The sequence below is a fragment of the Pavona decussata genome, unplaced genomic scaffold (genome assembly GCF_977016875.1).
Source record: "Pavona decussata unplaced genomic scaffold, jaPavDecu1.1 SCAFFOLD_52, whole genome shotgun sequence".
NCBI lineage: Eukaryota > Metazoa > Cnidaria > Anthozoa > Scleractinia > Agariciidae > Pavona > Pavona decussata.
In genome coordinates, this window is record NW_028145474.1 from 2,655,949 (window position 1) to 2,679,564 (window position 23,616).

Below are 23,616 nucleotides of genomic sequence, written 5' to 3' on the forward strand. Positions count from 1 at the left end.
CTGCGGTGTTCTATATTGTTACGCTTTGCATTGGGAAAAAAAACATATTTGTATGGATGGGAACATTAAAATAATGGTTCAATTTTGTTAGATATAACCCTACTAGGGCAAAGAAACTAGTATCAATCCTTTTTGCTTGCGGATGACATTGATCAGGAGCCCATTAATGGGCTCCTGCATTGATGGAAACGGATTGCAACTTGAAGAAGTTGGCCAATTTTCATAGTTACAAGTTCCTGTGAATTTTGAAGAAATTGCTAAAAAAATGACTCTAGTTTGTTTTTCTCCGGAGAAACCATTTCATATTCTCCTTGCGCTGCTCTATGAGGGGTTTCACGTTAAAGAAGGAGTTCTTTGTCAAATGTTTGAGCTGTTTTGGCCAACATACGCTACTTGCGATACACTTATCACTGGGCATGCGCAATAGATTTCCGACAAAGGGTTATGAAGATTAACCTAGCATTTTCACAGCTTTTGTGTAAAACTTTCCCTGAATCTTTGGGTGTGCTTTATAATTTCTCTTTGCAATTCTTACTGCCTTTGCAAAACGCTATTTTTCGTTCGACACGATCACTTTTCCATAACCCCCCACGTGCCTTGGTTGACTCGTATCCAATCCCCCTCGCCCATAAATCAAATAAATACCCGAAAATCTTCTAAATGACACTAGGACAAGCCACTCAAGGAAAACGCGCGCGCTTCGAGAAGCTTCGTAATCACGCCCCACCCCGAGGGACTTGTTTTTAATAAAGATCTGCTAATGAATTGGTATATGAATGAGCATACTTCTAATTACTGGCGAGCCGGTGTGAACGAGTGCCGGCTTTTGCATGAAAACCGGAAGAGGTTAGTTCCAAGAATCTGAAGTGAAAACTACCAAACTCAAGTCGATGAAAGACTGGACTGCTCCGGTTTGGTTCATCGTTTCAAAGAGTGTCTTTTGAAATCCATGTCAGTAGCTAATCAATCGTAGGTGAGTTCTCTTGATTTACATGTTTGAGTTCCCTTGCTAAGTTAATTAATGCTGAAAATGGACTAAAAATTCTCAGATGGTTTTATCGGTCCAAATCTTCAGTAATTTCATTGGGCCAATCTTAATTTGTGTGTACCATATAGAGCGATAGAAAATCATAAGCTGCTAGCGCTTGAATCGGACGGAGAGAAGGATGAAGCATTGATAAACGAAAGTGAAACCACCAGGGCCGGGTTGTTCGAAAGCCGATAAAAATTAATCAACGATTAAAAGTTAACCGAGGTTTTCATCTCGCTCATTAAAGATGATTTTAAAGGCTCATTTTAAGTTAACGGTTAAGGAAAGTCTTAGGCAAAACTAAGGGACAAAAATCTTTTGGACGATTCCTTACGGATTAGTCAAATATACTCAAATCAAAGTTCACGTTGACCCAGGATTAGCTTAATTGGACTTTGAACAACTGGACCCAGAGGCATTTCTGGGATCCGTTTTTGGGTAAACAAAAACTTCTACATCGTTTAGCCAGAGCAAGCTAGGCTCACCTGTTACCTCGTGAAGTACTAGAAAATAAGGTTCATCCGGACCACTGAGACAACTCAGTTCATGAAATCGACCTATTACAAACATGAAGACTTCTTATTAATTTAGTGGAGAATTTAATTAAGAAGCTATGTATACAATGGCCGGGCGACGACGTCAACAAGAACGTCGCAAAACAATAAGATTTAATATGAAAAAAAACGACATTGAACGTGCGTTATAAAGTTTGTTTCATTTCTATGCTGTACGTACTCAGCCAAACAACAACGTGAAATGACCAGATTCAAGGTTTGGTGGAGAACGTGAGCATGGCGGTAATGTTTTTATTCCTCTCCGTCAATTTGAATGCCGTTCCAACCTGGCCTGTTCTTTTACTGGATAGTTCGAACATGTTGTACAAATTGAACGAATTGCAAAAATCGCGAAGAAATGCAAGTGACAAGAGCTTATATTTTCAAACGACGTACGTTTTTGTTAGCGTTGTGGTCGTGTTTTCTTAAATTCCCTAGTCTAAATTCTCGGAAAGCAAGATCAACGATGAAGAGAAAAATGCAAAACTCGACATTAAAGCATTATATCTGCCTAGAAACTGGGCCAAACCCACTGACGAAGTACTAAATTTTTAGTTTATACGTCTCAAGATAACGTTTATGGTGTTGATGACTTTTTGAAGATTATTATTCTGATAAACAAACATACAAACCGTCTGCAAAAAGCTTCGAAATTCACTGAGCCATGTCTTCCCTCTGGCCAATTCAAGATGTGATTGCATGTTGACACACCACATGCACAAACTTAGAAATTTTAATTTAACACGCTAGCCACGAGTCTCCAAAAGTAACACACTCGCTTGCCTCACGAAAAACAGTTAGATTTCTGCTGCATTTCCTGTCACATTGACGTCTACTGAACCAGAACACCATATACAGTGTAATACTTCCAGTATAGCTAGTTCCCAGTCCGGCCTCCGCCGTTTTCTGAGAACTGAGCCAGAAGTGGTTAGCTCCACCGGGAGCCACAATCAGCCATAATAATTCGAGAGGGTTTATGACGTGAAGGGTGGCGCATTTCTTTGTTAAAATATATTTTTTGGTACAACACATGGGGTTGCGTGGACCCCACGCTTACGGTCTCTATCCCTGATTATGGCTCCTGGTTCCACAAATGATATGTGAAAGTGAGAACTACCGATTTCAGCACTACCGTCAAACTAAGCAGACCATGAAGACTAGAAATATTTTTGGAATTAATGGTTATTGTGTTCGAAAAAAAAACAACCAGATGAGAGAGAAAAAAACCATAAGCTATAACAGTAATTATTTGTGTAGTGTGATTTTGCATATGATTGGTCACTCCAAAGTAGTTAAAACGCGCCGTTACACTAGGCAATTTTTTTGGCAACTTGATTCGCAATTTCGTTGCGCCATTGTGACACAAGTTGCACGAATCGTTGCCTACTGTAACATGCCCTGAAATGAACATGTCTCGCAACGTTTTTGGTGCAATAAGTAGAACCGACTTCTACTTCTCGCAACGATTTCGGCAAGAAAAAACTGCGAGACATGTTCATTTGAGATCATGTTACATTAGGCAACGTGCAACTTGTGTCGCAACAAAATTACGAAGCAAGTTGCAACAAACATTGCCGCCTAACAGCGCCATTAGACCCTACCACTTCAGTTAATGAATTAAAAAGGTTTTAACGATATAAAAACCACGTAGTTTATTCTGAATCTCGAAAGCAAGATCATTGATAATGGTATGGTGGAAGATGACATACAAAGTAAGCCAGATGTGTTCATTTGACAATTATATTCTGTATAGAGTTGAAGTAAAATGGTGAACCATAGTTTTAAATCGGAGAACGAGTCATGTTTTCGCCTAAAGAAAAGACTTATTTAAATTATTTGGTATCTTTTCTTTCAGCGCCAAAATTCGAAATTTTGCTTAAATTCGAGGTACTAACTTTTACTTATATAGTGCCGATTATTATTTCATTTACAGAGTTCGTTGTTTTCAAATACTGAAGTACTACAGCAACTTACAAGAAATGGACAGTGACAGTGATGGTTATGGTAAGTGAATCTAACTGGAATTTCTTGCTGATGTTGTTACTTTTCTGGGTTCATTGAAAACGAAACTGTATGAGACTCACATCTGAAAACTACCAGGAGATAAAGAACAAACTTGAAACTATCATGAAAAGCATATCAAGGTTTGCAAAATGGATTGATTGACTGGTTGGGGTATCTTGTGGGTTTAGTATTAAAAAGTTTCAACGTGCTTAGTCTGTTAATTTTACTGTCTACTATTTACAATTAACGATATGCGACTTGTAATAATACCTTCAGGCCCTGTTAGTGTTCGTGTGTACAGGAAGTGATTTGACACCAAACCCAGAAGAAGCTAAGCCGGAAACGAAACTGGTTTTGTCCCTGAAGGAAGTGCAGCGACCATTTGCTATAAAAGAAACAACTTCGTTCCCAGGGTCTCTCCTCTTCACGTCCCAGGCCGGGAGCGTGAAGAGGAGAGACCCTGGGAACGAGGTTGTAAAAGAAACAGAAAGTTGTAACTCGATAGGTTTTGTTGGAAGTAATTTACTTAAAGTAGTTTAATGTTAATAGCAAGAGAAATTCTTGCGCAATTGGTTTTTGAGAAGAGAGGGAAACTGGAGTTCCCGGAGAAAAACCCCTCTGAGCAAGGACGAGAACCAACACCAAACGCAATCGGGGAATTGAACCCAGGCCGCACTGGTGTGAAGCGAGTGCTCTCCCCCTACGCCATCCTTGCTCCCCCTATAAAACGACTTATACTGGCAAGGTTTAATACGACCCTAGCTAATCAACCTTAGCTAATCGCCGAGCGATACGTTCTAAACCCGGTATCTGAAGACTTGAACACAAACTCGCAAAGGAAATTGCTAAACTTGCTCCAAACTAATTACAACTCTGAGAAAGAGTCAAATGTAAGAAGCAAATCTTTGATCTTTAGTTTAAAAGGAACAATAACAGAAACTGTAAAAGTAACAAATATCCAGTGAATATTCACTTAATGGTGGGGAATTTTGAAAACCACAGCTAGTCTATTCAACATCGATAGCGTCAGTGTCCCTTGCATGGACTGAACATAACAGAGCTTTCAGGTGCAGCATCTTCTAAGTCCGATTCGAAGACTACTGTTTATGAAAAGAAGAGCGGTTAACCTCAATGTACATGTACACTAACAGTGCTATCACTGAAACAGTATAGGGGCGCTTATTGGAATGAGGGCGCTTAGGCAATAGGGGCGCTTTTTAAAAATAAAAGGCAGTCTGTGACTGCATGTGGCTACTACTTTATTTTTGTCGAATATTGCAGTAAAAAAACAATATTGAATAAAATGCAGAGGGGCAAACTGAACAGCTCTTGTCAATGCCAAAATTGGGACAAAAGGATGGTTAATATAAATTATGACTAGGGTATGATTGATTAGATTAGAGGTACTTTGGCCAATTGACAGGACGAATAGGAAAAGTCAACTATCTGTCTTTGAACTTTCTATTTTAATATAAACCTGAATATAACGGAGAAAGAACAGTTAAAGCAATGTTTACATGACATCTGTCAAGCTCTGGTAGATGACAAAACTGCGCGATGACTTGTGCTTCTCGACCCTCTGAGAGTACACGTGGTTAGCGAATAGAAAGACCAGGAAGATTTAGGAAAATGGGTGAGTGAAGCTAGTTACTATTGAAGTTGTATATAAAAAAAAAAACAGTACACAGGCGACAGTAACAGATATGGATTGGCTCTCCCATGGTTTACATAAGATCGCGTAGTGAAGAAATTCCGTGAATCAAGACATACAGATAAACAGACAAGAAGCTTTCTCAATTGAAAAATTTATTCAGACAGGCCTGTGTTCACGCCTGAACGGCAATTCGTTCAATTTTCGCCTCGAGTTAAGCTGCTTGTTGGAGAGGGGTGCTAAACATTGGAATGCTGGGGCTTAGGCAATAAGGGCGCTTATTAGAATTGGGGCGCTTGTTAACAAAAGCACATTCGAGGGGGAGGGGGAAGCCGCTAATTACGGAGGGGACGCTTATTGGAACGAGGGCGCTAAATCGAACCATTACGGTATGTTAACAGTGTTACAAGACCAACCGGGATTAGAAATCTAGGGGTTTGCATGGTGAACGTCACATTACTAAGATGCGTAGAATATGTAAGCCGGCCAAAAAACGATAAAACATCTTCAGGCAATAAAAAACATATTACAATTCTCAGATTTCAGTTGTAGGCCCATGCGCATGCGCACGTGCATAAATATAATACAATACGATAGCTTTATAATTATCTGCTTGGACACTCCCCTGGTTGGGCTTTTCAGTGACAATACAAAATACTGTATTTAAAATGTTTAACCTAAAGTTATTTTTACTACTAGAAGAGAACATTGCTGTCCAAAAAGTGAGTAATGAATTCATTTTTGAAGGAAATTTTCAAAGAAGGATTTCAAAGATCGATTTTGAGGTATTTTAGAGAGTTGTCAAGATTGTTCCAGATGCTTACTATACGATAGAGAAAGTCCTTTTTAATTCGTGAATTCACTTGCGCAATGAACGAGTTATCACTGTGGGGAGAAAATGTAAAACTTATTAGGTTAAAGGGTAGGGCAGTTGCTGGTGGTTGTTCTGATAATTCAGAACAATGTAAGTGTTTCTACATGAAGTACCGCAATCGTTCCATTGGTCACTCACTCAGCCGTAAACTATCGCTCGTGCGCAGTGCTGAAAACATTCACCAGATATGGCGTACTCTCGCGGGAAGCTTAACTTTCTTTCTTCCTTTAGCTGTTGGAGTTCGAAATTAAAAGAAATATCCTCAAGAACACTCGCCTGATGTATACAGCTAGTGTTGGTCTCCATCGAAGTTCTAGAACACTCACGTCTCTCGGGTTTTTATCGGGCCCGTAAACTATGGCAACGCAACATTGAATTTACATACAGCCGAACACAACACTTCACGCATTTCTATCCCCGACGGGAAAATGTAAACGTTAAGCAATTCCGTGGGTGAAAGGTTAAGGGTGAAATAAGAAACTAAACCTTCGCAATAAATTTCATTCGGGGTCCAGTGTGAGCGATAAGATCGATTCTCCGGAACAACCGTAAACATTGAAAATTTGCTTACGCACGCCACAGCTTCTTTCAACGTTATAAAACGCTTACAGTAGCTGGGTTTTTTTAACGTAGAAAGGAATAACCATGCTGGAAACAGAGGCAAGATTTACACGTCTCTCGGTCATGCGCTAGACAACAAAAATTTTCCACATGTATCAATTTTATTCGGCAAGAATACGACGCAAGGAAAACACAAATACGAAGGTTCTTGGAGAAAAAACTGAATGCTTTTTTTGTCGGTTGAAAACCACGTAAAACCATCAAAAGAACGTACATTAACACCTCTGCGTTGCTTCACGTATCGAAAGGGATCAGAATGCGTGTACAATTAATCGAAATTTAATTGTTTTTCTAGATAACCAAATAACTTTATACCGCATTCCCGCAATGCGGCAAGGTGTCCACGAATCCTTATAGCGAAGTTTCATGAGAGCACTGCTTTACGGCTACCACTATTTACTTTGGCGTTCACGAGTTGGCTCCAGGTGCCTTTGATTATATTGAAGCGACGCTCCTGTGGGCCGGTGGGTTTGGGGGAAGTAGAAATTCTCCTAGGTCATGATATTGAAATTTTAACCCCTACTTATGTTGGTAGGTAAATCGGTGAACCACTCAGGTTCTGAGTGTGAATGTAAGCCAAATTATGACTTGGATGTTTTCAACCCGTCACGTACAAAACAACAAGCGTTGCTTGGTTGTCACAAGCTGCAGATGTTTCGTAAAGTTAGATTAAACTGATTAAACGTTGCTGTTATTTTGCACAAGATTACGGGGGCTACAAAAGACTGCTAGAGTCTTCCGGAGATGACTCAGATTCCAGCCGTTCAGCCGACTCGGATGACGCAAACAAAGGGGAAGGCAGCAACGACAATGGGTGTGAAGATGAGGCAACGTCTGCTTCCAGCAAGATAGAAGACGAAGGAATGGATCCAGATGAGCTTGAAGAAAAGTTGGAAAACCTCGAAGAAGACTTCCCTTGTTTATCAAAGGAGGAGGACGATGTTTTTTCGGGAGACGACTTAGATTTCGTTGTCAGGCATTTTAACGACTCAGATGACGCAAACAAGGGAGAAGGCAGCGAAGACAAAGACTGTGAAGATGAAGCAACGTCTGCTTTCAGAGAGATAGAAGAGGAAGAGATGGATCCAGATGAGCTAGAAGGAAAGTTAAAAAAGCTTAAAGAAATGTTCAGTTTACCAAAGGTCCTTATTAAACGAACACTTTGTGCCGCTGATGTGAAAGGAAACATGGAGATAGCAATTCAGCGCTTACAGGAATTTCGAGACATGGAAAACCTACAAGACCAGTTAAAAGTTCCAATGAAACCGAAGTGTCGTGTTGCTGAGAAAACTCTAAGGAGCGGAGGAGATTTTCAAGCGCCCAGTGCTGGATTTAACTCAGTAAAACGTGCACTGGGAAGCAACTGGGATGGAATGGAAAAGCGCAGAGCAGATGCTGAGCAACAAAGTTTTCAAGAAGACGAAGAAGGCAGGCAAAGAACAAAGAAAAATAACAGACAAGAAAATGAACTAAAGGGAGAACAAGAACAACCAAAATGGAGTAAAAAAAGTTTTGACAAAAATGAAGAGCAAATGGATGGCAACCAACTATATCGCCATCAAGGTCCAACGGGGCGAGGAGGCTTTAGAGGAAGGCCAAGACGAGGACTAGGACCCAGTGGGGGATATAGAGGCGGCTTTGTTCAAAGTCAAAGAGATAAGCAAGATGGCTTTCAAGAAAATTGGAGTTTTGGTTGTCAAGGTGACGATTATACACGGCGGCCGCCAGGAGGACGTGGGAACTGGAACGGTCGAGGGAATCCACCAAAGATCAAACCCAAACCCCGTAGAAGACCGAGAGGGGTAGCCAGAGGGAGATCTAGAGGCGGTTTTGTTCACGTTTATGAAGAATATCGAGAGGATATGTACCAAGACTGGGACAACAGAGGAAGGGTTGACAATTTACAGGAGGACGACGAATTTGGATTTTCTCTGCTAAGGTATCAAGATGATGGGCGGCTTCAGTTCGCTCAAGGGCGAAGAGGAAGAGACCAACCCAGTCACAACTACCGTGGAGGAGATGACTTAAACATACGTTATCAAGCGAATCGTGAGAGACCTGGCAGTGGTGCTAACAGAGAGCAGGGTCGTGGAGGAATGAGACGAGCACAGAGCCTGTCAAGTGTGGAGGTCGATCGACTCCCTGAGAGGAGAGGAAATGAAGAGGATGAATCGCGGTTTGAACGGAATAAATTAGTCATACGAGGCCTGAGTGCATCTACAACCGACGAAGGCGTGCGGAACTTCATTGAAGCAAAGAGCGGAGAGGAAGTAAAGGAAGTAGCAATGTTGGGTAAAGGCAAAGCTCTTGTCACTATGGCTGAACAGATAACAAGTAAGTAATTGAGGAGTCCTTGGAAGTTTAACAGTGAATGGGCAAATGTCTCCCCGCATTTCTGTATCCTCAAAGGCGATTTAGGAGTAAACCCACGTTTTTTTCCCAGGTCCAGCGTTTATTTGATATTACTTCGACCTTGGGAAGCTGATTGGTATCCTAACATGAACGAAAAATTATAAAACGTTGATTAATAAGCAGGTCTTTGCCAAGGAATTTCCTCGCTTGAATTGTAACGCTAGCCTGCGAGACCCAGGCTATTGTAAACCTGGTTCTGTTTAGGATACCATGGGTGACCCCTATCTGTCCTACATGTAGTTTGTTTCTGAAGACCTAAAATAGGAAAAGAATCTTGTTATAGGCGATTTAATTATTGTTTTCATTATTCATCAGATTTCAGCGAAATCAAAAAGAGAGGTGAGCAAAGGGGCCTGGACTCTGCTCAGGTTTCTATTGAACGAGTTCCTGTTTGTTCAAGCATTTTAGTCAGCGGCCTTTCTGATGATACTACTTATGATGCCATTTTGCTGTACTTTGAAAGTAAAAGAAACAGTGGGGGTCCTGTGGAAAGGGTACGGTTTGAGCCTAAAAGTGGTCGAGCTGTGGTCGTGTTTCAAGATCGAAGAGGTAAGAAATTTAGCTCAAAATTTTAAACTTTTTGGGCGAGGAGCAAAGAGAAGCTTACATTGTTTAACTTCACAATGTGTAAATAAATGTAAATATATGAAACATATTTTGAACTGCGGATGGAAGATCAAATAGAAGAAAGGTCCTCGCAGTGCGAGGATCCTTCTTCTATTTGATCTTCCATCCGCAGTTCAAAATATATTTTCATATATTTACATCTATTTATTCATCCTTCACGGGTATATAACGAACTCATAATATGACCAGCTCCCAGTTGGCTTGATAGCTCCGTTGGTAGAGCACTGCACCGGCATCGCAGACTGGTCATGGGTTCGAATCCCGTTCAAGCCTGAATTTTTTTTAGGCTTTCTTTTCGAAACTGCTTAAGATGCATAGTAAATGCGAGGATCTTTCTTCTATTTGATTTTACAATGTGTGTATTGTCGAAGTTACAGAATGAAAAATTGTTTTAAAATTAGGCTTCATGAGAAAAGTTCGAAAAACGTGTAGTGATTATCATTTTTCAGTTGTTTTATTTTGCCTAGCTTGTCTACGGGCAAAGAAAAAAAAAAGAAAAGAAAAATGACAACTGGTGTGTTGACCGGGAGACCACAACAGCTTAACCAATTTTAGTGAACTCATTTAGATACAAAAATATAAAAGTCAGTTGACGATCGAGAGTGCAAGCCATTCACCGGAGCCCGAACCTCAAGCATTTCCCAAGCCATTATGAACGTTTTGCATATATCTTTAGTCGCACTCCCCTCCGTTCCACGTTTTAAGGTGGATTTCCACTGTCGCGTAAATTTTACGTGCGTACAGGCGTCGATTTAGCTGGCTTTACGCACATAAAACCAGCTAAGTTTACGTCTGTATGCGACAGTGGAAATCTACCTTTAAAGGAAAATAACGATTGTTATCCTCTTTCCCAAAATTCCTGATGGATTTTCTTGCTTTCCAGCTTGGATTTCGCTAACGCGCAATCATGTGCTTGCATTAAATTATTTGGCTCAGCAACATTAAGGTGATCTGCAAAATCAGGATGACCGAACAAAGTTCAGGAAGCACAAACCCCCAGGCATTTTAGCATAATAGCAATGATATTGCCAGTTGGCGTCATCTTGGCAGAGAGGAATCTTAAAATTACTGATGTATTTTGTGCAGTGCATGTCGCTCTCTTCAGTCGATTTTTTCTGCAATAAATTGTCCTTCTTAAAAGACTTTGTAAGATTGTAACGGCCTTAGGACTTTCACCTGGGAATTCGCCGGTTTACGTAGAAACTGTTATCTAGGCAACCTCTCCCAAAGACAAACGCGACATTTAGAATCATTCTATACTTTGTTCTCAGATATGGAGAGGGTCCTAGCCAGACAGCAAGAAAAACCATATGTATTTCGCAAAGCTCAGCTTTCGCTCAGAATCTTCCAGGAGTCTCTAGAAGACGACAACGAACAAGACAACTCAATTGGCCAGGGATTAACTGCAGACACCACAAATAAAGCTCCAGTGAGTCAGCGGTCAGAACCTAAAACACAGCAAGTGCACATGGCTGTGGACCCGGATGTAATGGAGTTCGTCACAACTACATCACGGCATGATCAACTAAAACAGGCATTGGCTGTGAAGAAGAGTGAAATAAACTGGAAGCCAAACAATAAAACGGCTGTTATAGTGTATCGTGGAGAAGATGAAAGGGATTCTTGGCAGTCGGAGAGCATTAAAGAAGTCCAAAGCTATCTTGGTCAATTTCCGACCTGTGATGTTGAGGTCAACAAAGATTTCTGGGAAGCCGTGAAGACTCAGTTACCTAACATTCGCGCATGCTTTGGAAATGACCCACCGCTGGTGAAACTTATTAAAGATTCTTTTGTTGCAAGAATTGTTTCCTTGAGCTCAGATGCTAAAAAACATGAAGATAAGTTAAAAGAAAAATTAGAGGAGATATACCGTCAAGAAACCAGAAAAACGTATGGGAAGTTAACGAGAACCACTGCAAAAGAACGCTTGATTTTGTTTAAAAAATTAAATTTTGCAGAAAAGCTTAAACAGGATAACAAAGAACTGGAGATAAAATTGGACATTGAAGCCGGGAAAGTCTGTTTTGAAGGACTGCCACTGCAGATCATTGAAGCGACAATGAAGTTTGACAAACTGGAAATGGAGATGGTGGAAAAGAAGTTAGATGTATCAAAGAACATCCCACAGGTCCTAGGGACAGACAAGGGTCTACAGAGGGTGAAATGTGAGTTTGAAAAAACCAACGTTGAAGCTGTCTTCTTCGTGAATGATAACGAGGCCTGGATTATGGGGACGTCAGCTGCGCAAGCGGACAAGGCCGAGAGTCTTGTGAGCAAATTAACGTTAGAGGAGAAAGTTCGCGTGGATCAGAGGAGCCAGGATGTACTGAAAACGCCGGAATGGTGTCAAATTTGCGATGCACTTAACACTAGAGAGAGTGTTCGTGTGTATCGGAATAACGGGAGCGATACCTTCGTTGCTGGGTTTCGCGAAGACGTGATGAAAGCGCGGGAGGAACTGGAGGCTTACTTAGAAGACAACTACATTCGAACGGAGCGATTTGCTTGTTCTTCTAAACTTTTCATAAGGTATGTCAATGAGCTTCGTCAGGAAGACTTGCACTCCATTGAAACTCAACTTGCAGATTTTGAAGTCAAGATTCAGAAGGGAAAAGGTGATGACGATTTTGTCATTTCTGGCAAAAAAGGAGGGCTTGAACGTGGAAGAAGAAAGCTTGACATTCTTGTAGCTGGTATCAATTCAACGAAGTTTGAAATAAAACAACCGGGCCTGAGGAAATTTTTTTCCAGCGGGAAAGGCGATCGTCTGGTAAAATCGGTGGAAAATGACCATGCATGCGCAATCCAAGTCCAGACGAGCTGGGACAAGAAGGAACATGACATGCGCTCTCGCGATACAGGAGCAGGTGTGGAACCCGATGCTTTAAATGGTGATGATGACGACGATTATGAAGACCGTGAGCGCGATGGCGATGACCATGATGATGCTGCTGATGGTGATGATGATGATGATGATGATGATAATGAGGATGAGGAGGAGGAGAAGGAGGAGAAGGAAGAGGAGAAGGAGGAGAAGGAGGAGGAATTAGCAGTTCTACTAAAGACTGGTCCCTCTGCCTTTGTCACAGCAAATGGACAGAAACTTTCGTGGCGAGCTGGATACATCCAGACTGAGAAGGTAAGTTCCAGTAAATGATATCCTAATTTGTTTACTTTTCGTGGAAAATTTGAGGCTTTCACCAAGTCCTGATTTTCCAGGCAATTTCTTGCTTGGTTTGGGGTTGAGGTGAACACTAAAATGCATTACAAGGCCGCATACAGTACACATTAGCCAATCAGGGCAGACATGCTCTTGTGTATTTCATATCAGGAGCTAACTTTAACCAACCTCGATGTTAGTTGTGCGCTCATTTCTTTTCCCTTGGGAGCGGTTGTAGGTTTTCCGGCGTTTGGCAATGGTGACAGCGTGTTTTTGCTTAGAGTTCTAAACTCTTCATTGTGATTCATTAGCTATGGGTTTAAAAACAGCAATATTTAAGTTTCAAGACCTTTTTCTGAAGTAACTGTGATGGTATATTTTAAGCCTGGTGAATGAATGAGAATGATGCATTATTCTAGAAAGTGACACAAGCATACTTGGGAAAAAACAAATCCGAGTGCTCCTATCAGGAGTCGAACCTAAGACATTCCGATTGCTAGTTCGGATGCTCTACAACTGAGCTACAGGAGAGTCGGGGGAGCTAAGACCATTAAACTAGGTGCATGGGACAAATATCCTGCATACTGCTAGGATTTGAATGTCGAACGTGTGCTATATGAAATAAATGTGATGGTATATGTGAATGAATGAGAATGATTTATTATTCCAAAGAGTGACACATGGATACTCAGAAAAAACAAATCCGAGTGCTCCTATCAGGAGTCGAAGCAGTGGTAGGGCATCCGAACTAGTAATTGGAAGGTCTTAGGTTCGACTCCTGATAGGGGCACTCGGATTTCTTTTTCCCGAGTTTGCCTGTGTCACTTTCTAGAATAATACATCATTCTCAAGACCTTCTTCATTGCAATTAAACCTGTATGATCTGTTATCATTTACAAATAACGTGGATTTGTTGATGTCGTATTCAATTGCTAAAATTAGCCCCATGTGATTGCTAAGGTTTTGGCTTAACACTCATTTCTATGGACTTGGTCGCTGAAAATTATGGGCTTGACACAGCACTCTGTAGGTAATTCGTGCGTGATACCCGTATGAAATCGACTGATGCTTCCTCAGTATGGGGAATCCACGTGATAAGGAAGGATGAGGGTTGGTAGGAAGGAGTAAAGAAGAGGTTTTTTTCCTATTTTTCTTCCCTCCCATCAACCCTTGTATAAGATCCTTTAAACAATATCAAGTCAGGAATAAAAAAAAAAAAAATAAGCTCTACCTCAAATAGGTGGCTTAACTGTCATCACTCACAGATACAACTTTAAGCCTTTAAGCCTCATGTAAGACACACGAAAGATGAAGATCAATGTATTTGATGATCAACTCTGTCTTATTGCAGGTTGACATACTGGTTAGCTCACAAGACGCATGCTCTCAAGCGATCATCACTGCGGGTGGAGAGGAAATGAGACGGATGTTAAAACCATTACATCCATTCCTAAACACTGGTGACATTATGGTGACGCCTGGGTTCAAGTTGGCTTGCGATCACGTGATTCATACTAAATGCAGCGAATGGAACGGAGGCAAGGGTGAAACAGTGAGTGTTTAACAAAATTGTGTTTTTGTCAGTGTTGTAAAAGATCGAACTAGAAGCTAAGAGTAAGTTATACCCTATTTTGAGCGGGTTTTTCTCCTCTTCTGTGGCTTGGGGAGGGGATGGTGGATTCCCCTTCATAACTCCAAGAATATTAAATCTATGTCAATAACACCTAAATAGCGACGAAGTGAAATGAAATGTCAAAATATCCGCAACCGATGAGTAGGAAGGGGCAAAGTTGGATTCGGAGGAACAGCTGGTTCATTTTCATTCGCTTGTTGAGTAGTAATGGCGGCAACTTGAGTTCCAACTGTGCCAAGGTTCATCGTTTATCCCTTCACAAGTACGTCAGCCAAACCTTGTATACTCGAGGGAGATCGGATAACAGTAAACGCACCCTCACGACCCTGTAGTAAGAGATTGTTAGTAGTTTAGAGTCATAGGGAAAACGGGTGAAGTTTCTAAGCCCACGACATACTTTTCTTGCTGTTGTCGTTAAAGAAAACGATTTTAATCGTTTAAAAATACATCATATTATTATTGTAGAATCGTCTTAACTCAGTTAAACTCCTAAAATGTCCACTTTTACAATTTCATTTTGTTTTCTTCAAGGTTTTGCGGAGCATCGTTCAGAAATGCCTTAAGAAGTGTGAGCAGCTTACAGGGACGTCCATTGCATTTCCTGTCGTAGGAACCGGAAAATTGAGCTTCCCACCAAATGACGCATCTAGAATCATGCTAGAAGAAACCATTGGCTTTTGCCAGGCTCATCCTTCGTCCACCTTGAAAGAGATCCGATTTGTGGTGTACCAGCAAGATCAGGCCCTGGTCAATGCCTTTGAGGAAGAGATGGATAAATTTACACTAGGCATACCAGCAAGGCCAGCAGCAGACCGTGTGCGTATTGAAGTTTTGCAAGGAGACTTGTGCAGTGAACAGACTGACGCCATTGTGAATATCATCAGCAAAGATTTGATCATGGACAACGCGGGGGCTTTGAGCAAAGCGGTCAAACAGGCCAGCGGTGTGCAGGATGAGTTGAATCGTTTGGGACCGCAAGCTGGTGGGTCAGCAGTAATGACGAGTGGTGGGAATCTCGCAGCACGCCACATCATTCACTTAATCCCAGATTCGTCAAACAAGCAACACCTTCAGCAGTGCGTGGAAAAGTGCCTTCGCCTTGCAGAATCAAGAGGCGTTCAATCCATTTCTTTGCCAGCGATAGGAACTGGAGCTTATAAAATGTCTGCGACAGATTCAGCGAATCTGATATTCCAAGCTCTCAGCAACTTTAGCGCAAATTTTAACACTATTTGCAAAATCAGAATTGTAATTTTCCAAGCTCCAATGTTACAGGTATTCCACCAGGAGCATCAGAGACACCTGTCGTTGCCTAATCAAAGTGAAGCCCGACCACGTGTCACCATGGATACAGGTCTCAGTATTGAAGTCATAAATGGCGATTTGACTCAAGAGACAAGCGACGCCGTTATCAACATCATCACCAGCGATATGAACATGAACAAGGCTGGAGAATTAAGCAAAGCAATCTTGAGAGCCGGCGGACAACAGATCCAACAAGAACTCAGTCAACTGGGAAAACAAACTGCAGGGACTGCTGTGATGACAAGTGGTGGAAACTTACCAGTTCCTCACATCATTCACATTATTCCAGGTTTGTTTCGTTTTCTTTTTGTTAATCTTGCAAAGGACCGAAATAGGTACCGTAGCTTTCAATTCTGCGCGTGTATTCTGATGTAATGTCTCAGCCACTGGCATTGAAATCTTTAAAACTTTTAAACAATTAAATCGAACAAGAGAGGATGAAGGTAAGAGAGGTAATCCCTCATATAGGTGATAAAAGAAGCAGAGACCGCAATCCCTCTGAAGTTGTTTTTAGATTTCCCGCGAGATCCAGTGTCAAGAGGGTTAAGTTATAGCCAATCATATATCCTGAATTTTACCGACGAAATTCGTCTTTCGCGAATTGATCTTAAAACAAAATGAAGGAACATGCGTATGGGAAGCGGTACCCACACATGTTTTGTGGACGAATGCAAGTTTAAAGTGGCTCTATTAGGACAACACAGACTGGAAAAGAATCGCTCCGGCAGGACTTGATTTAGAGCCCGGCGGAAATTTTGAAGGAATATTACAATACAATTAGCTGGCGAAAATTGAAAGCCGTGATACAAACATTACAATTAACCTAGGCACCAATTTCGATATTTTTATCGAAGTGAGTACAAAATCCCTTCAGCCATTGAAATCTACGTACTATTTACTTTTTAATTATGTATGTAGTTAAGAGATTCGTTGGAAGAAACGCGAGAAACAAATCTTTTTTCATGCAAGTGTGTTACATTATACTTAGCTGTCAAAACATTGCCGGAAAGCCGCATTTTAACAGACGAGTATAAACGCCAACGACAGTTTTCTCTCAAATCCTTTGAAACGCAATTTTAGGCTATCTGGAGTGCCTTTAAAGCTCTGTAGGTTCATTTTAGGCCGCGCTATAATATTTTTATGTGTTCGGTCATTCTAGGGGAACTTAATGGAGTCTTTTCGAAATGACTGGGGCATTTTTGTCCATTTCTCGAAGACCTTAGGTCTTATTTCCTTTCCGAAAATGTTAGCTGACCTTTCTTCGGTACCCGAAACCAAATTTTTATCAATCCAAAAACACTAGGCGTTAAATTTCTCATATCAGGAACGTTCGAGGTGAAAATTCCTTTTAGAAAATTGTAGGAGATTAAGGGCCTTCCGAACAGATAATTTACCGAAACGATCCGTTGGGTGCCCCTGAATCATCACAACCTCGGCACGAATTTTGATATTTTTATCTCAGTGAGTTCAAAATCCCTTTGGTCATTGAAATCTACATTTCATTAGCTTTCTAATCACGCATGCAGCCAAGAAATTCCTTACAAGAAACGCGAGAAACAAAACTTTTTTCTATACAAGTGTGTTACATTATATTTAGCGGTCGGAAATTGAAGCCGCGATTGAACAGACGAGCACACTCTGTTTTTATTTATAAGAACCTGTTTTACTGTTTTTATAAGAACGTTGAGGCTGAGATTAACCAAAATCTTAAGAACGTATTAAGAACATTCCTCAGGCTGAGAGTCGATTAAGAACGTTTTTATTTTGCTAATCTGTATATAAAATCAAGGTAACAAATGTAAATTAACCAAAATACTTAGGTCATGTTTTGTATAACATTAACAATGGTGACACACATCTCGAATTGTCATAATCAGCAGTTCTTGATACCATATCTCAGCAGGCAATGCACTTTGATAGGTTTCCTGGTCACGTCCGCATTGATTTACTGAAAAACATGTGGTGTATACTTCAGCCTAAAATCGCAATAAAATATAAGAACGTTCAGCCTCAGCTCCAAAATTAGACGTTCTTATAAAAAATCAGAGTGTATATTACAACCATCACAACCTCAGCACGAATTTTGATATTTTTGACCCAGGGAGTTTAAAATCTCTTTAGACATTCAAATCTACATTCTATTAGCTTTCTTATCACGTATATCACTAAGAAATTCGTTGCAAGAAACACGAGAAACAATTTCTTTTATGAAAGTGTATGATCGATTATGATTAGCCGTTGTAAAATTAAAAACGGTGAAAGATGTAATGGTAATGGTAATGCATTTATATGTTCCTGTGTACAATGTATTCTTCTTGAACCAAAGACAAATCCTAGGTTTGAAATAACCAGCTTTTTTTCTTTCCTTGTTATGTTCAATACCCTTCTAACTATTATCACGGACACATGAATTTCTCGCATCATCGTTTTCTCATTTCGCATTCACCAGCAAGCTCCACAAAGCTTCCACATGACGCGCGAGGTAACATTATCCGCGAGAAAATCGATACCTTCTAAAAGTAACTTCATACCTTCATACCTCTCTTACCTTCATCCTCTCTTGATTAAATTTAATTGTCATTCCGGTTATGGTTTTGATGTAAAAGATCCTTAGGTTTAAAATATTACTCCATAGGTATTATGTCATTAAATGTTTACTCGAGCTTTAAGGGCTTGTTTGGAAAAATCACAAAGCTAATTCATGATATTTCATAATTTCAGGTTCCTCAGACAAAAAACACCTCCAGACATGTTTGGAAGCTGGTCTTCGCCTGGCGGATACACACAACCTTCGATCCGTTTCAATTCCCAGTGTAGGCACCGGTGGCCTTCGTCTGGCGGCAGCAGACTCGGCCCAAATCACGTTTCAAGCTCTAAACAACTTCCGTGGGAGTTGTAAAACCGTTCGTAAAGTGCGTGTTGTCGTATTTCAGACTCCAATGATGCAGGATTTTTTGCAAGAGCAACAAAAGCAGGCAGAAGTGCAAGTTGTGGATGGCCCGGGTAGTGATTCATCTTCAGAGAAGATTATTGTTGCCACGCAACCAACAAAACGCAGCAGTATTTCGAGTGTGGCGAACAACTCCTCGGTGAAAATGTTTGTGACAGGCAAGGACGAGGCAAGTGTCGAAAAAGCGGTTGACTCCTTGAAGAAAGGCTTTTCCGAAGCCTGTACAACTCAAAAGGTGGAAAATGACACTGTCAGTCAACTTTCCCACAAGCAGATTGATACACTGAAAAAGAAAGCCATTGATCGTGACGTCAGACTCGAAATCGAGGCTGCTGTGGATCGCATTGTGGTGCGGGGTGACCCGACTGAAGTGACGGGCATGGTCGGGGAGATCTGGCACGAGTTAAACGAGAGGAAAAACGAGATACAGGAAGAACAACAAGCGCTTCTGGTGTCAAAGAACATAGAATGGAGTTATGAAATACACGGCAACAAAATGGCGTTTGATCCGAAAACCAACGCAAAGATCGAGATGGCGCATACCAAAGAACAAAGCACGGTTCAAATATCGTTGCTAGGAGATGAGTTTGTCATCGATTTAAAAGCTGAAACTGGTCTTGGACAGCGGAACAATGAGCGTATAACACTTTCCAGAAAAGTGAAGGGAGCTGTGGAAGGTAAGGGAATAGTGAATGACTTCTAGTTTATTCTGTTAATTCAGTTTATTGTCGTTGAAAGTACCTTACTATTTGGGATACCACACGTACAAGGAAAGCGATATCATGGACCAACATATCTGGGCGCTATGAGAATAGTGATGATGATGATGATGATAATGACGATGATGCTGATGATGATCATAATGAAGTAAAAAAAAGTAATCAAAGGTCATTCTGAATTGGTGAAATAATACATCAAACACGAGAAAGTGTGTTTCATCAGATATCGAAACACTGAGAAGAAGGTTGAAAAAACGAGGCGCAGCCGAGTTTTTTTTAAACGACGTCGAGGTGTTTGGATATCTGTTGAAACACACTTTCGAGTTTTTGACATGGCTTCTCAAATGATCAATAATTCTTAGAGAAATTCATGCAAAATTCATTTCATGGTAATTAGGAACACATATCCAAACCATAGTCACGGTAGTGATTTTCTTTGTTTTCTCTTGATGAATTATTAATGAGTTTGAGAATGTCAAATCATCCCTACTGAACCAGCTAAGAAAAACATTCCGCTAGCACTTAATGATTTGAATTGTTTGAAAAGGTACAAGGGAGGAAACAGTGCAGTGTGCAGAAAAGTAAATAGTTCCTCAAATTTTTCTCTTCTGCTCCTTCGTGGAAATGTGCTGTCGGGGAAAATTTACTTCCTAAGGTTAGAACGTGGAACTGAACTTTTTTTCTGAAAACGTTCTTATTTAAAACAGGAACTAAGAGAACAATATTTTGTGCAGCTTCAACAACAAACCCTTTTGTCTTTAAGGAATTCCTCTTCCAAAGGACTGGGCTCCAATGCCAGGCCCTGGATTAACAGTACATACAGTGACACTCGCCCCAGATTCCTCTGAGTACCAAAACTGTGTGCGCATGGTCCACGCAACAGCCGCTGGGGTTAATATTCAGAGCATCCAACGAGTGCAAAATCCTTATCTTTGGCAGACTTACATGTTGTGCAAGCAGAAAATGGATAAAGATAATGGAGGAAACAATGAGCGACAACTTTTTCATGGAACCGACGCTAAAAAATTATCGGCTATAAACACACAGGGTTTTAACAGAAGCTTTTGTGGGGAGCATGGTAAGTGATAAGGGGTTTTATTTCTCTCGGGATTAGAAGTGCGAATGAAGTGAGGGTAGGTGTACACCAACTGTCACCTCAGCTTGAATTTGTCGTTTTTGACTTCATCCATAAGTTCGTGACGTTTAGTTTTGATCACGACAGTTAAGACCATTGCGGAGAACGGGGATGGCACAGAGGTGAGAGCTCTCTTTTTCCCAATGTGGCCTGGGTTCGATTCCCAGACTCGAGTGCCATATGTGGGTTGAGTTTGTTGTTGGTTCTCGTCCTTGCTCCGAGGGTTTTTTCCGGGTTCTCCGGTTTTCCTCCCTCCACAAAAACCAGCATTTCCAAATTCCAATTCGATCTGGAATCTGAGGGCCACAGGTTTGTCAGTCGTCAGACTGTTAAGTGTCACCCTCTTTAAACAAAGTTGATTTAGTATATTTTATTTATACCTGTCTCCGTACCTAATTCCAACGTCTGTCCTGGCAACAAGTACCACATTTTTACCACATCTTTTCAAATTTCTCTCCATTTCTAACCTTACCTTTCCCTACCCTACTCCAGTTGCTACTCTGTAAGTTCCCTTTTCCATGGGTAGACACGTTTTCAAAACTATGGCCACAAATGATTGCTGTCAAAACAAACTTTTCCACTCCAGTTGGCTGATTCAAAACTAACTTCAGATGGATAAATTGGGCAGTAAAGTATTTAAGGCCGGAATGTATTCTTCATCTTCAGCACCTCTTGGGCGGGGATTTATGGCAGGTAAAGTATCATTACACTTGCAGGTGATAACCGTGCCCCTTGAAGCTCCCTCAAAGTAAAATATAAAACATCAGTAACTAACAACCTTTGTTTTGAAATCTCTTATTTTGTTGCAGGAGTTAAGTATGGATGCGGTGTGTACTTCGCTAGAGATGCCTCTTACTCAGTTAACTACGCAGGGGTTGGAGTTGGACCTCGCTACATGTACCTTGCCCGGGTCCTGGTTGGTCAATATTGTCAAGGCAACTCTGTAATGAAAGCTCCTCCACCGAAAGACCCTTCCAGACTGGAGATTTTGTATGAATCTGTGGTTGATAACACAGTAAACCCAAGTATCTTTGTGGTATTCAGTGATCCTCAATGCTACCCTGAATACCTCATAAAATTTCAATAGATGGTTTGCATCTATATGGCCGTAAAAGCGAACAGTACTTAAACCTTCAAAACCAGCAAATTAAGACACTGTAGATAAGGTCGAAAAACAACAACAACACCAACAAATAAAAAAAAGACAGTTTGAACAAAGGTTAGCTTTTTTAAGCCCAGTTTTCATATGTCAGGAAGATCCCACACGATCGGGGATTTCACTGTTTCCCGACCGTCCCAGACTTTCCCGACTAAAGAAAACTGGAAATCGTCGTAGACGTCCCCGATCGTCTGGAATCGCAGACAAATCGGGAAAAGTAGGAGTGTTTCTATTTTTATGACGCGTCCCAGATTTCTGCGATGGTCGGCGATCATTACCGACATAAGAAAACTCAAATTTGTACTGTCGGGGAACTTGGCGACAGTTTAAGCTCGTTACCAATCCTCTAAATTGCTTTGCTCCAGTTCCCCACTTTCCCCCGACAAATAAAAATGGCGTCAGGTCACCGATGAATGCCTCAAATCTTGGACAGACGTTTGGCGATCTCCCGATTTCTCGGCAAAATCTGGGACAGTCGGAAACGGTGAAATTCCCGATCGTCTAGCTGGGATTTATCGACATATTAAAACTAGGCTTTAGTATCATTTATAACCACTTCATTTGAAAAAGAATAGTCAGGAAATTAGAAGCCAATAAGAAAAGAATATGCGACCGACATGTTAAGAGACAGCTTTGCAAACCTGATTAACGTTAAATCAGGATTGAATTTAGTACATAAGACGACGGTTTTCTCTTCTCTTATTCAGAAACCTTTTTTACCTTGCTATTTTAATTGAAAGAAACCAAGATTGAGATTGACGACTCAAAAAACTCAACGTCCAGAGGAGTTCTATTTAATCGTATAAGAAAATGTTCCCTCCGAATGTCTCGGCATCCTAGCTTTTAACGGCACTAAACCTTAACAGGGAACCTTTTGAACTCCGCGTCTCACAAGCTATAAGTCACTTGTTTATACCGATGGCAAATGGCTCTGAGCTCAGTAGTTTGCTAACGTCGTTTTTTTTTTCGCCTCTTCGTGCCTCCTTCGAAAGCTCCTTCGAAGAAAAATTCGTTGCCCCTTGTGCAACAGAAACCCTGGGGGGTACTTCTCCGAATTTTTGGTGGAAGTGACTGTGCTGCTCGGTTCTCCAAACCCTGATCCTATTACAGACCAAAATATATATTTTTCTTGGTCATCATTTTCAGACCTGGCCGCTAAAATTCAAACCCATTTCAGGATCCATACGAGCGAAACAAGATCCAAAGATATGGAAACAGAAATACAGTTAGAATTCACAACGGGCCATGGCAATTTTAAATATTACAAAGCATGCAAAACTAACGACCTTAAGCAATGACGGCAACGAGAAAGTTAGAAAACATTTGTTTTAATCCGCAAAACACTGGCTCTGCACATGCGTTTTACACTTAAGTACAATTCTTGGTCATCCTCTGTAAAAACAACGACGTGAAAATGACCAAATTCTAGGTTTTGTGGAACGCATGATGATTAATTTTCCCTTATCATTCTGAGCTTTATGGGCGCCCCTACGACGCTAGCTCCTGGACAGTTCGGCCTTACTACACAAACTAAACGAGTAGAAATTATTATTATTATTATTATTATTATTATTATTATTATTAAATCATCACGAATTTATTCAGAAAACGCGAGTGTCATTTTTTAAGTCCTGTTTTCGATGGTGTCGTCGTCGTCTCAGCTTAAGGTCCCTACTATGTTGTTGTTAACAACGAGAGATATATGCCAAGAGAACATGTCACTGAATATGATAGAATAGAACTCCCCTGGGCCCTGTGTGAAAGAATTGAAATAAAAAAAAA

At 40.9% G+C, this 23,616-nt stretch overlaps 1 protein-coding gene across 2 annotated transcripts; it reads left to right on the forward strand.

The window, feature by feature from the left end:
* Nucleotides 1–814: 814 nt before the first annotated feature.
* Nucleotides 815–22,226, forward strand: LOC146480918 (protein mono-ADP-ribosyltransferase PARP14-like). Of its 2 annotated transcripts, none has more exons than XM_085109283.1 (10): nt 815–977; nt 3,520–3,588; nt 7,440–9,068; nt 9,462–9,695; nt 11,045–12,912; nt 14,285–14,485; nt 15,098–16,160; nt 18,593–19,498; nt 20,304–20,618; nt 21,485–22,226. In XM_085109283.1, the coding sequence occupies exons 2-10, from the start codon at nt 3,564–3,566 to the stop codon at nt 21,760–21,762; spliced, it is 6,519 nt and encodes a 2,172-aa protein (XP_084965409.1). In that variant the 5' UTR covers nt 815–977; nt 3,520–3,563; the 3' UTR covers nt 21,763–22,226. The 2 variants fall into 2 exon arrangements, with proteins under 2 accessions (XP_084965409.1, XP_084965410.1); XM_085109284.1 differs by having other exon boundaries at nt 815–973; nt 3,518–3,588.
* Nucleotides 22,227–23,616: the final 1,390 nt, after the last annotated feature.

Coding starts and splice junctions, on each gene's coding strand:
- LOC146480918 (XM_085109283.1), top strand. CDS start 3,564: ATGGACAGTGACAGTGATGGTTATG. Junction 9,696..11,044: donor CGTGTTTCAAGATCGAAGAG/GTAAGAAATTTA, acceptor CTTTGTTCTCAG/ATATGGAGAGGGTCCTAGCC. Junction 14,486..15,097: donor ACGGAGGCAAGGGTGAAACA/GTGAGTGTTTAA, acceptor GTTTTCTTCAAG/GTTTTGCGGAGCATCGTTCA.